We start from the raw sequence: 12,368 nt of genomic DNA on the forward strand, positions 1-12,368 counted from the left end.
GCCAAAACGGCACTATAGTTTATTACCGTAAAAAAAAAAATTGTTTTTTTTAATGCATTTTATTAGTAGATTTTTTTTAAACTAAAATGTATAAAAAATATAGTAAGTTGCAATAATTTCACCTCAAAATGTAGTGTATATTACTGTAAATGTAAAAGGAGTACTGCTGTTTTTATGGTTAAAAAAAAAGGCAGCTCAGTTGCCTGAATTTTACTGTAAAATTTACATTTGTTTAAAAAAAATAATGCAATTTTACAGTAACATTTTGGCACTTGAACTGCCTGTTTGTGTTTTGAACAACAACTGTAGATCTTTCAGTGTATTACTGTAAATGCCAAAACGGCACCACAGTTTATTACAGTAAAAAAAAAGTACTGTTTTTTTTTTATTTTATTAGTAGATTTTTTTTAAACTAAAATGTATAAAAAAATATAGTAAGTTGCAATAATTTCAGCTCAAAATGTAGTGTATATTACTGTAAATGTAAAAATAGCACTGCTGTTTTATGGTTAAAAAAAAGGCAGCTCAGTTGCCAGAATTTTACTGTAAAATTTACATTTATTTAAAAAAAATTAATGCAATTTTACAGTAGCATTTTGGCACTTGAGCTGCCTGTTTGTGTTTTCAACAACAACTGTAGATGTTTCAGTGTATTACTGTAAATGCCAAAACGACACCACAGTTTATTACAGTAAAAAAAAGTACTGGTTTTTAAATGCATTTTATTAGTAGATTTTTTTTAAACTAAAATGTATAAAAAAATATAGCAAGTTGCAATAATTTCACCTCAAAATGTAGTGTATATTATTGTAAATGGAAAAAGAGTACTGCTGTTTTATGGTTAAAAAAAGGCAGCTCAGTTGCCAGAATTTTACTGTAAAATTTACATTTGTTTAAAAAAAAAATAATGCAATTTTACAGTAACATTTTGGCACTTGAGCTGTCTGTGTTTTCAACAACAACTGTAGATTTTTCAGTGTATTACTGTAAATGCCAAAACGGCACCACAGTTTATTACAGTAAAAAAAAAAAAGTACTGTTTTTTAGCATTTTATTAGTAGATTTTTTTTTAAACTAAAATGTATAAAAAAATATAGTAAGTTGAAATAATTTCAGCTCAAAATGTAGTGTATATTACTGTAAATGTAAAAAGAGCACTGCTGTTTTATGGTTAAAAAAAAGGCAGCTCAGTTGCCAGAATTGTACTGTAAAATTTACATTTGTTTTTTATTGTAAATAAAAAAAACAACGCAATTTTACAGTAAAATGTTGGGACTTGAGCTGCCTGTTTGTGTTTTCAACAACAACTGTAGATTTTTCAGTGTATTACTGTAAATGCCAAAACGGCACCACAGTTTATTACAGTAAAAAAAAGTATTGTTTTTTTAGCATTTTATTAGTAGATTTTTTTTAAACTAAAATGTATAAAAAAATATAGTAAGTTGCAATAATTTCAGCTCAAAATATAGTGTATATTACTGTAAATGTAAAAAGAGCACTGCTCTTTTATGGTTAAAAAAGGTAGCTCAGTTGCCAGAATTGTACTGTAAAATTTACATTTGTTTTTTATTGTAAATAAAAAAACTACACAATTTTACAGTAAAATGTTGGCACTTGAACTGTCTGTTTGTGTTTTCAACAACAACTGTAGATTTTTCAGTGTATTACTGTAAATGCCAAAATGGCACCACAGTTTCTTACAGTAAAAAAAAAGTACTGTTTTTTTTTTAAATTTTATTAGTAGATTTTTTTTAAACTAAAATGTATAAAAAAATATAGTAAGTTGCAATAATTTCAGCTCAAAATGTAGTGTATATACTGTAAATGTAAAAAGAGCACTGCTGTTTTATGGTTAAAAAAGGCAGCTCAGTTGCCAGAATTTTACTGTAAAATTTACATTTGTTTTTTATTGTAAATAAAAAAACTACACAATTTTACAGTAAAATTTTGGCACTTGAGCTGCCTGTTTGTGTTTTCAACAACAACTGTAGATTTTTCAGTGTATTACTGTAAATGCCAAAACGGCACCACAGTTTATTACAGTAAAAAAAAGTATTGTTTTTTTAGCATTTTATTAGTAGATTTTTTTAAAACTAAAATGTATAAAAAAATATAGTAAGTTGCAATAATTTCAGCTCAAAATGTAGTGTATATTACTGTAAATGTAAAAAGAGCACTGCTGTTTTATGGTTAAAAAAAAGGCAGCTCAGTTGCCAGAATTGTACTGTAAAATTTACATTTGTTTTTTATTGTAAATAAAAAAACTACACAATTTTACAGTAAAATGTTGGCACTTGAACTGTCTGTTTGTGTTTTCAACAACAACTGTAGATTTTTCAGTGTATTACTGTAAATGCCAAAATGGCACCACAGTTTCTTACAGTAAAAAAAAAGTACTGTTTTTTTTATTTATTTTATTAGTAGATTTTTTTTAAACTAAAATGTATAAAAAAATATAGTAAGTTGCAATAATTTCAGCTCAAAATGTAGTGTATATACTGTAAATGTAAAAAGAGCACTGCTGTTTTATGGTTAAAAAAGGCAGCTCAGTTGCCAGAATTTTACTGTAAAATTTACATTTGTTTAAAAAAAAATAATGCAATTTTACAGTAAGATTTTGGCACTTGAACTGCCTGTTTATGTTTTCAACAACAACTGTAGATTTTTCAGTGTATTACTGTAAATGCCAAAACGGCACCACAGTTTATTACAGTAAAAAAAAGTACCGTTTTTTAGCATTTTATTAGTAGATTTTTTTTAAACTAAAATGTATTAAAAAATATAGTAAGTTGCAATAATTTCAGCTTAAAATGTAGTGTATATTATTGTAAATGTAAAAAGAGTACTGCTGTTTTTATGGTTAAAAAAAGGCAGCTCAGTTGCCAGAATTTTACTGTAAAATGTCCTTTTTTTTCCTAATTCAAAAAAAATAATGCAATTTTACAGTAAAATGTTGGCACTTGAGCTGCCTGTTTGTGTTTTCAACAACAACTGTAGATTTTTCGGTGTATTACTGTAGATGCCAAAACGACACCACAGTTTATTACAGTAAGAAAAAAAAACTTTTTTCATTTAGAGAAAAATGCTGTAAAAAGCACAGTAAATCTCACAATTTGACCATGAAATCTATTGCTACTTTTACATTGCACAATTTGATGGATAACTTGCTTTGAAATCATTAGTATTAGTATTTATTTCTATTTAAAAAATGGTTTGAATGTTTGATAATATTAAGGCTGAAACGACGCGTCGACGTCATCGGTTACGTAAATACGTCGACGCCGTTTTTGTGCTTCGACGCGTCGCATATTTACGTCACACTGCCGTCATGGCGGAGGGCAAAGCAGATGATGCGAGCGGTGCGAGCGAGGGGAAAAAAGCCCGCCAAAAGTCGTCAAAAGTGTGGGAGTATTTCAATAAACGGCCTAATAATGTTGTAGCGGCGAACAGCTGTCTCGTCTGCTGAAGCGCGAGCTCGCAACCGTGGCTGCTGAGCAACCAGCCAAACGCCACTTAATAAAATTATATTTTATCTTAGAGCACATCCGCATCCCTATTCACCTAGGCAACCCCAGGAAATGTATATAATTGGGCATTTTTTCGGCCAGTCGGCTTATATGATCAGAACCGATCAGTTTACGTTCACGCGCAGGTATAACGCGGCGCGCTCCCGTCTCATCTGCTGGTGCGCGAGCCCGGTAATTAGACCGCTGTGTCAAATCAAGGAGTACAAAAGACGGCAGCGCAGAGTGGAAAAAGGTTTAGTTCGTTACAGAAAACCCAGAGTTGTGCCAAAAGTGTACCAAAACCAATAGCTGAACGGACAGCCGGTAAGATTGCACTTTACTTCTCTTTGTGGGTGTGGCGCACCTGTTGCGCTGGTGAGATCGGGGGTGGGGGGAATGGGTTGTGTGCATGTAGCGTGCTTAGTCTGGAGGCTAAATACACACGGTGTTTTGTGTAACTGTTGTTTAGTAAGGAAGTGTTGATATTCTTTGCTTAGATTGATAAATGTTGGAGCAGTTTGCTTCATCAGGAGGGTGAAGTCGCTCAACTTAAAGTGTTGGATTTAACTGTGTTGGATCATTGGCTGCTGGTGAGGGCATAGAAAAAGGGGCATTTTTCTACCAGTAGACGGCGTTTAAGATTGAGTGTTTCACTGCTAATTTAATAATATATTTATATTGAATATGGATTTTAAATATGTATCTAAATAGGTGGTTAATTGGTTAGGTATTTATGTATTTGCATATTGGGTTTTCTGCTGCATTTATCTATTGTGTTTCTGGGTTTAAAAGTATTTTATATGTATATTGGGGCATTTATGTTGAGACAATTTATTTAAAATCTGTTTTAACTTAAAGGGAAAAGATGTGTCCATTTTCTTGCACTTGTTTAATGGTTAAGAGTTTGATTGCCTAATTAATAATTGTAAATTATGGGATTGATAATTGATTGATTTTTTACAGCATGTTAATCTTGTGGTGTTTTGTCCTTAAAGGTTTTTCACCTACTAAAGAAGCTAAAGGCTACTAAAGAAGCTAAAGGCTACTAAAGAAGCTAAAGGCTACTAAAGACAGCTAAAGACAGCTAAAGAAACTAAAGTCTACTAAAGTCTACTAACACTGCTAAAGACTGCTAAAATGACTAAAGAAGAAAAAAGAAGCTGTTTCTTTGTTGGAAAAACTGTTGCAAACTAAAGGAAAATAAAAGGAAAACGTAACTACGGTCTGGTCTTTTGAGTGAAATCCAGAAGCCACATTTAGCATTGGTACATCCCTTCAAGTGTGGGATAAGCACAGCGAAAAAAGCAAAACACTTGACAGTTGTTGTATGCACACTGTGTCGAGCGGAAATGGCCTATCATAGCAGCACAACGGCTATGAAGGAACATTTGAAAAGAAAACACCCGACAGCGTTCTTGCCATCACCATCAACTAGTCAATCGTCCGCGTGCGTATACGTTGTCATCATTACACAAAAACATGAATGTGTCATTTGTATCTGCGTTGTAAATTCATAAACTAAAACACCGTTTCGCTCTGAGAGGCGCGTTTGGCGTGCCTGTTCAGTGTTTACAAAGACGCTAACGTTAATTAGTTGTGCAAATACCTTTTACAACAGTAACAGTTACATATACTATGTACAAACCAACAATTAACTTTCACTTTAATCATACTATCATTGTTGTGTTATTAAGCAAAATAAGCAATACTTATACTTTTGTTGAAATGTTTACACTGTTACAGAATATTTCGTTTTGCACTTTTTTGTATTGGATGTTTATCTTTATTTTTGTACATTTTAAAGCAAAATAAGCAATACTTTTACTTTTGAAATGCTTATACTATTGCAGAATATTAAGATTTGCACTGGATGTTTACTTTTATATTTGCACATTAAAAAGCAAATAAGCTACTTTTAATTTTGTTAAATGTTAAAAGTTTTAAATGTTTACATTGTTACAGAATATTTTGTCATGTTGTTGTCAATGTTGACTGAGTGGCCATACTTTTTTTTTTTGTAAATAAGTCATGCCTTTTGAAAAAACTGGCCTAAATTTATTTTTTCATCTTCATTTTAAATAAAAAAATAATCGGTAAAAGGAAAAATAATCTATAGATTAATCGGAAAAAAATCTATAGATTAACCGATTAATCGAAAAAAATAATCTATAGATTAATCGATAGAAAAATAATCGTTAGCTGCAGCCTTAGATAATATATTTTTTTGCATAATTAAACAATATTTAAGTTAAGATCATTTGCGATTACATGGAGTACATATATTTATTTTCTCCCCAAAATAGAAAAAGAATACATTTAGTGAGAAAAGTTACAGTACTTTATTTACACATATTATTTCCAGGCCTTGAGTTTGACACCTGTGGACTAGAGATGCGCGGTTTGCGGGCACAACCGCGGAGTCCGCGGATTATCCACGAATGAAATAAAAAAAAATTAGATTTTATCCGCGGGTCGGGTCGGGCGGTTGAAATAAAAAAAAATTAGATTTTAAATAGATTCAGGCGGTTGGCAGTTAAACCAATTGGGAAATATATATACATAGTTAAATGTTACCCACATACGAAAAACGAGCAGGCACCTGCAGCATATGCCACAACAGAAAAAAAAAAAAAAAGAGATGGACACTTTTACGGAGCGGAGAAGGGACGCCTCGCCGGGGTCCGGGACCGAGGCCCCTTCCCCCGAGAGGGCCCCACCGGGAGCCGTAGCTGAGGCGATCCGCGAGAAGGGCCCGACGCACGTCCAGGGTCACCACCGCGCCCACCGCACCGACACCCCGCCTCGTCCGCCTTCGCCGCGGCCGGTGTCACGCGCAGCAGGTAAGCAGCTTACCTGCCCGCCACCCCCGTGGCTGGGGGCTCGTAACAGGGGTCACTCCGTGCGCTCCGCCCGCGCAGCTTACCTGCCCGCCACCCCCGTGGCCGGGGGCTCGTAACAGGGGTCACTCCGCGCGCTCCGCCCGCGCAGCTTACCTGCCCGCCACCCCTGTTGCCGGGGGCGCGTAACAGGGGTCACTCCACGCGCAGTGCGCTCACGAAAGGGGTGGGGCTCACCCTGGTTGATATAGACAGCAGGACGGTGGCCATGGAAGTTGGAACCCGCTAAGGAGTGTGTAACAACCCACCTGCCGAATCAACTAGCCCTGAAAATGGATGGCGCTGGAGCGTCGGGCCCATACCCGGCCGTCGCCGGCAGCGAGACGCGCTTGGAGGTGCGCTCAGCGCGGCTCCCATATGATTGCGCATTGGTGTGCGTCTGGGCCGTGACAGCGTGGCACGCGAATGTCTGTGCTGCATTGGATCAGTCTCCTTTCTTTAACAGGCAAAAGCTTTATAACCTCACTAATGCCTTGCATCGTCTATATTAGATATATAACAACGGGCGGGTGCGGTTCTGATCAAATGTTAGATCGGGTGGATGGCGGATGGTTGACGACTTTCTGATGCGGTTGCGGATGAAATAATTGCCTATCCGCGCATCTCTACTGTGGACTAAAATATGGCTTATCGGCCTCCTTGACTACTAATAACCTGGAAAAAGGACATTTGAAGACGTGTCACCTGGAGAGGATGTAACCAGTTCCAGCGGTTTGTGGCGTCCTTGATTTTGAGGAGCTGCAGCACTCTGACGAAGGTGTTGGTGTGGTGGTACGGCAGCACGCAAGCCAGCAGGCTGTCAGGGTTGTACAGATGGACGTGGAAGCTGCGTACACGCAAATAAACAATACATTTACATTTGAATCGGAATATGCCGTTTTATGAGCGTGGCTGCATACCGATGAACCAGCCATTCGATGCACTTGTGCGCCGGTTTGAGGAGGAAGTACGGGGACAGGCGGGTGAGGAACAGAGCGACGTCAGCGTCCAGTTTCTGGTTGACCTCCTTAGACTGGACGCTCCGTTCCAGCGTTACCGAGGCCCGGCTAAACAAAGAATCCTGGAACTCCGAGAACGCCGGTTCCATCCCCAGAAGTTCCTCCAGCCCCGTGCAGCCTGCAGAGGAGCGAGAACAAGAAGTTTCAAATGTGCAACACGACGATGACGGGGTCTCGGTCTGACTCACCGAGAGCGTAAAAGGTGCTCCTGTCGATGGTGGCTGCTTCTTTGGGGTCAAAGAGGAGCGACGCGACCTCTGTTCGTGTCAGCAGGTCGGGGTCACTCTGAGGCAGCGCCAGCCGCTTCAGCTGGTGGGCTAATGACGTCATGATCTGCAAAACCAGTGGAATATGGTTGTACGGTATACCGGTTTTGGTAGAGTACCACGATACTAATGAATCTTATTCGGTACTATATAGGGATGTCCCGATCCGATATTTGGATCGGATCGGCTGCCGATATTTGCCAAAAATTGCGTATCGGCAAGGCATGGGAAAATGCCGATCCAGATCCAGTTTAAAAAAAAACTCCGGTCCGTGTTTTCCAACGCACCTATTTAAATAATACATTCCACTTTTCTGCTGCTCCGTAATTTCCGTTCCGCATTTTCCAGCACACCTTCAACACATCCACAATTCTCACGCAGTTGCTTTTAGCTGCTGGCATTACACGACAGGCTCTTCTCACTCTTTCCTGTGTCTCCCTCTCACAGACAGCTAGCGCACCTTCTTACGCACGTCACATACTGTCACGTCATACGTCACATACTGTCACGTCATACGTCACATACGTATATCGTATTTTCCGCACTATTAGCCGCACCTAAAAACCACAAATTTACTCAAAAGCTGACAGTGCGGCTTTTAACCCGGTGCGCTTTATATATGGATTAATATTACGATTCATTTTCATAAAGTTTCGATCTCGCAACTTCGGTAAACAGCCGCCATCTTTTTTCCCCGTAGAAGAGGAAGTGCTTCTTCTTCTATGCAAGCAACCGCCAAGGTAAGCACCCGCCCCCATAGAACAGGAAGCGCTTCTTCTTCTACTGTAAGCAACCACCCGCCCGCGTAGAAGAAGAAGAAGCGCGCGGATATTACGTTTCATTTCCTTTGTGTGTTTACATCTGTAAAGACCACAAAATGGCTCCTACTAAGCGACAGGGATCCGGTTCATGAAAAGACGCAATCTCTCCATCCGCACACGGACTACTATTTCACAGCAACTGCCTAAAGACTTTCAAGAAAAGCTGGCTACTTTCCGTGCATATTGTAAAAACAAGATAGCTGAAAAAAAGATCCGGCCAGAGAACATTATCAACATGGACGAGGTTCCACTGACTTTTGATATTCCTGTGAACCGCACTGTGGATACAACGGGAGCACGTACGGTGAATATTCGCACCACAGGGAATGAGAAGTCATCCTTCACTGTGGTTCTAGCTTGCCATGCTAATGGCCAGAAACTTCCACCCATGGTGATATTCAAAAGGAAGGCCTTGCCAAAAGAGACCTTTCCAGCCGGCGTCATCATAAAAGCTAACTCGAAGGGATGGATGAAGAAAAGATGAGCGAGTGGTTAAGGTAAGTTTACGCGAAGAGGCCGGGTGGCTTTTTTCACGCAGCTCCGTCCATGTTGATATACGACTCCATGCGCGCCCACATCACGCTGGTTTTTAATATATTATTAAAGTTTGACTGACCTATCTGACTGTTTTTTTGACATTCCTTTAGCGCAGTTAGATGCGGCTTATAACACGGGGCGGCTTATAGGTGGACAAAGTTTTGAAATATGCCGTTCATTGAAGGCGCGGCTTATAACCCAGGGCGCCTTATGGTGCGGAAAATACGGTATACGTCCTCTCCCAGCAGAGAGCGAGGTAGCGGCATGGCTAACGTTAGCTGTGATGCTAGCGCAGCCGCTAAGGTGCGCGCCCTGCTCAAGCGTCCTCTGCGCACGGCAAATCTATGCCACGCACAAAATCAAATAAAAAAATAAGCGCATAACAATTTTCGACACACGGACACGACAGAGACAACAGTTTTCGTCATCATTGTTCAAATATTGTGACGTCTGTCGAGACGCTTATCTCCATTCGGTGCCACACGTCCACACCATCAAAATAACAAACATTTCCACATCAACACCGTATGAAAAAATTAGTGATTTTTTTTAGTTGTGATTTCCTTCTCTGCATGAAAGTTTAAAAGTAGCATATATTAATGCAGTATGAAGAAGAATGTTTTAATGTAGACATGCAAGCCTTGAAAGAACATTTTGAAAATCAAGACTACATTTCCTGCCAATGGGTGCATTTCTACCCTATATTTTAACTTTAGATTTATTCTCATATCAAACTCTTTTGGCTGTCTTTTTGACACTTACAGGTAAAAGCCAGTAAATTAGAATATTTTGAAAAACTTGATTTATTTCAGTAATTGCATTCAAAAGGTGTAACTTGTACATTATATTTATTCATTGCACACAGACTGATGCATTCAAATGTTTATTTCATTTAATTTTGATGATTTGAAGTGGCAACAAATGAAAATCCAAAATTCCGTGTGTCACAAAATTAGAATATTACTTAAGGCTAATACAAAAAAGGGATTTTAGAAATGTTGGCCAACTGAAAAGTATGAAAATGAAAAATATGAGCATGTACAATACTCAATACTTGGTTGGAGCTCCTTTTGCCTCAATTACTGCGTTAATGCGGCGTGGCATGGAGTCGATGAGTTTCTGGCACTGCTCAGGTGTTATGAGAGCCCAGGTTGCTCTGATAGTGGCCTTCAACTCTTCTGCATTTTTGGGTCTGGCATTCTGCATCTTCCTTTTCACAATACCCCACAGATTTTCTATGGGGCTAAGGTCAGGGGAGTTGGCGGGCCAATTTAGAACAGAAATACCATGGTCCGTAAACCAGGCACGGGTAGATTTTGCGCTGTGTGCAGGCGCCAAGTCCTGTTGGAACTTGAAATCTCCATCTCCATAGAGCAGGTCAGCAGCAGGAAGCATGAAGTGCTCTAAAACTTGCTGGTAGACGGCTGCGTTGACCCTGGATCTCAGGAAACAGAGTGGACCGACACCAGCAGATGACATGGCACCCCAAACCATCACTGATGGTGGAAACTTTACACTAGACTTCAGGCAACGTGGATCCTGTGCCTCTCCTGTCTTCCTCCAGACTCTGGGACCTCGATTTCCAAAGGAAATGCAAAATTTGCATGGTTGGGTGATGGTTTGGGGTGCCATGTCATCTGCTGGTGTCGGTCCACTCTGTTTCCTGAGATCCAGGGTCAACGCAGCCGTCTACCAGCAAGTTTTAGAGCACTTCATGCTTCCTGCTGCTGACCTGCTCTATGGAGATGGAGATTTCAAGTTCCAACAGGACTTGGCGCCTGCACACAGCGCAAAATCTACCCGTGCCTGGTTTACGGACCATGGTATTTCTGTTCTAAATTGGCCCGCCAACTCCCCTGACCTTAGCCCCATAGAAAATCTGTGGAGTATTGTGAAAAGGAAGATGCAGAATGCCAGAGCCAAAAACGCAGAAGAGTTGAAGGCCACTATCAGAGCAACCTGGGCTCTCATAACACCTGAGCAGTGCCAGAAACTCATCGACTCCATGCCACGCCGCATTAACGCAGTAATTGAGGCAAAAGGAGCTCCAACCAAGTATTGAGTATTGTACATGCTCATATTTTTCATTTTCATACTTTTCAGTTGGCCAACATTTCTAAAAATCCCTTTTTTGTATTAGCCTTAAGTAATATTCTAATTTTGTGACACACGGAATTTTGGATTTTCATTTGTTGCCACTTCAAATCATCAAAATTAAATGAAATAAACATTTGAATGCATCAGTCTGTGTGCAATGAATAAATATAATGTACAAGTTACACCTTTTGAATGCAATTACTGAAATAAATCAAGTTTTTCAAAATATTCTAATTTACTGGCTTTTACCTGTATATATATATATATATATATATATATATATATATATATATATATATATATATATATGTGTGTGTGTATGTTACTCATCAGTTACTCAGTACTTGAGTAGTTTTTTCACAACATACTTTTAACTTTTACTCAAGTAAATATTTGGGTGACTACTCCTTACTTTTACTTGAGTAATAAATCTCTAAAGTAACAGTACTCTTACTTGAGTACAATTTCTGGCTACTCTACCCACCTCTGATTGATACTTATCTTTAGACTGATTGCATTCACGTTTATTGAACACAAAAATCTATGGAAAATTGTGTTATGAGTAAAAAAAAAAAAAAACAGCTAAAGTTTTACAACTGCTAATTCGCAGATTTGGAAAAAAGCCCTTACACAATATAGTAAGTCAAAGGATTTGTAGTTTGCGAGGAAGTCTAAAGTTTGACTGAGGAGTGTCTAAATGTTAAATAAAAACGACCCGAGTATCAAATATAGGAGATTATGTGAAGTTAGACCACATAGCTTTATTAGCTTATTAGCATGTGGCTAGTTTACCGATTAACGCACGCATCAAGCTAAGACAAACAATGCTGGATGTTTAACAAAGTTCCACCATATTCGGACGTCATTTATATGATAAGAAGTTGCAGGCAAACCTTTTAACTTGTTTTCTTCCAAACATGTGCGAGACCCGTGGATGCGATGACCTGGTGCCGGCCGGACGATGATCACTTCCGGGTTACGTCTTCTTCGCACAAGCAGAGATGATTCCCGGTTGCTCACATCCGCCTTCGTCTTTGAGCGAAACCATCTTTTTCACATGATGAGAAAGGGAAAGATGAATGAACACTATAGTACAGACCAAAAAAAAAAAGCATAACAAGACATAGTACAGTCACAACTAACAGTTATAAAAGTTGAAACACTTTTACTTTATTTTTATTTTTTATTATTATTATCATTTTCATTTCATTTTTATTGACATCCAGCATCAGACATTCCTATCCAT

The 12,368-nt window shown here is 38.6% G+C and overlaps 1 protein-coding gene across 4 annotated transcripts in view; it reads right to left on the reverse strand.

The window, feature by feature from the left end:
- The window catches only part of heatr1 (HEAT repeat containing 1), an 80,969-nt gene extending 68,811 nt beyond the window's left edge, over positions 1-12,158 (reverse strand). For all 4 annotated transcript variants that reach the window (XM_061926701.1, XM_061926699.1, XM_061926700.1 and 1 more), the window contains exons 1-4: positions 12,016-12,158; positions 7,590-7,734; positions 7,303-7,519; positions 7,088-7,229 (exon numbers count right to left, since the gene is read on the reverse strand). In XM_061926701.1, the coding sequence (XP_061782685.1) occupies positions 7,088-7,229; positions 7,303-7,519; positions 7,590-7,731 (501 nt within the window). In that variant the 5' untranslated portion in view covers positions 7,732-7,734; positions 12,016-12,158. The remainder of the gene's footprint in view (positions 1-7,087; positions 7,230-7,302; positions 7,520-7,589; positions 7,735-12,015) is intronic.
- Positions 12,159-12,368: the final 210 nt, after the last annotated feature.

Source organism: Nerophis lumbriciformis, linkage group LG32 (genome assembly GCF_033978685.3).
Source record: "Nerophis lumbriciformis linkage group LG32, RoL_Nlum_v2.1, whole genome shotgun sequence".
Lineage (NCBI taxonomy): Eukaryota > Metazoa > Chordata > Actinopteri > Syngnathiformes > Syngnathidae > Nerophis > Nerophis lumbriciformis.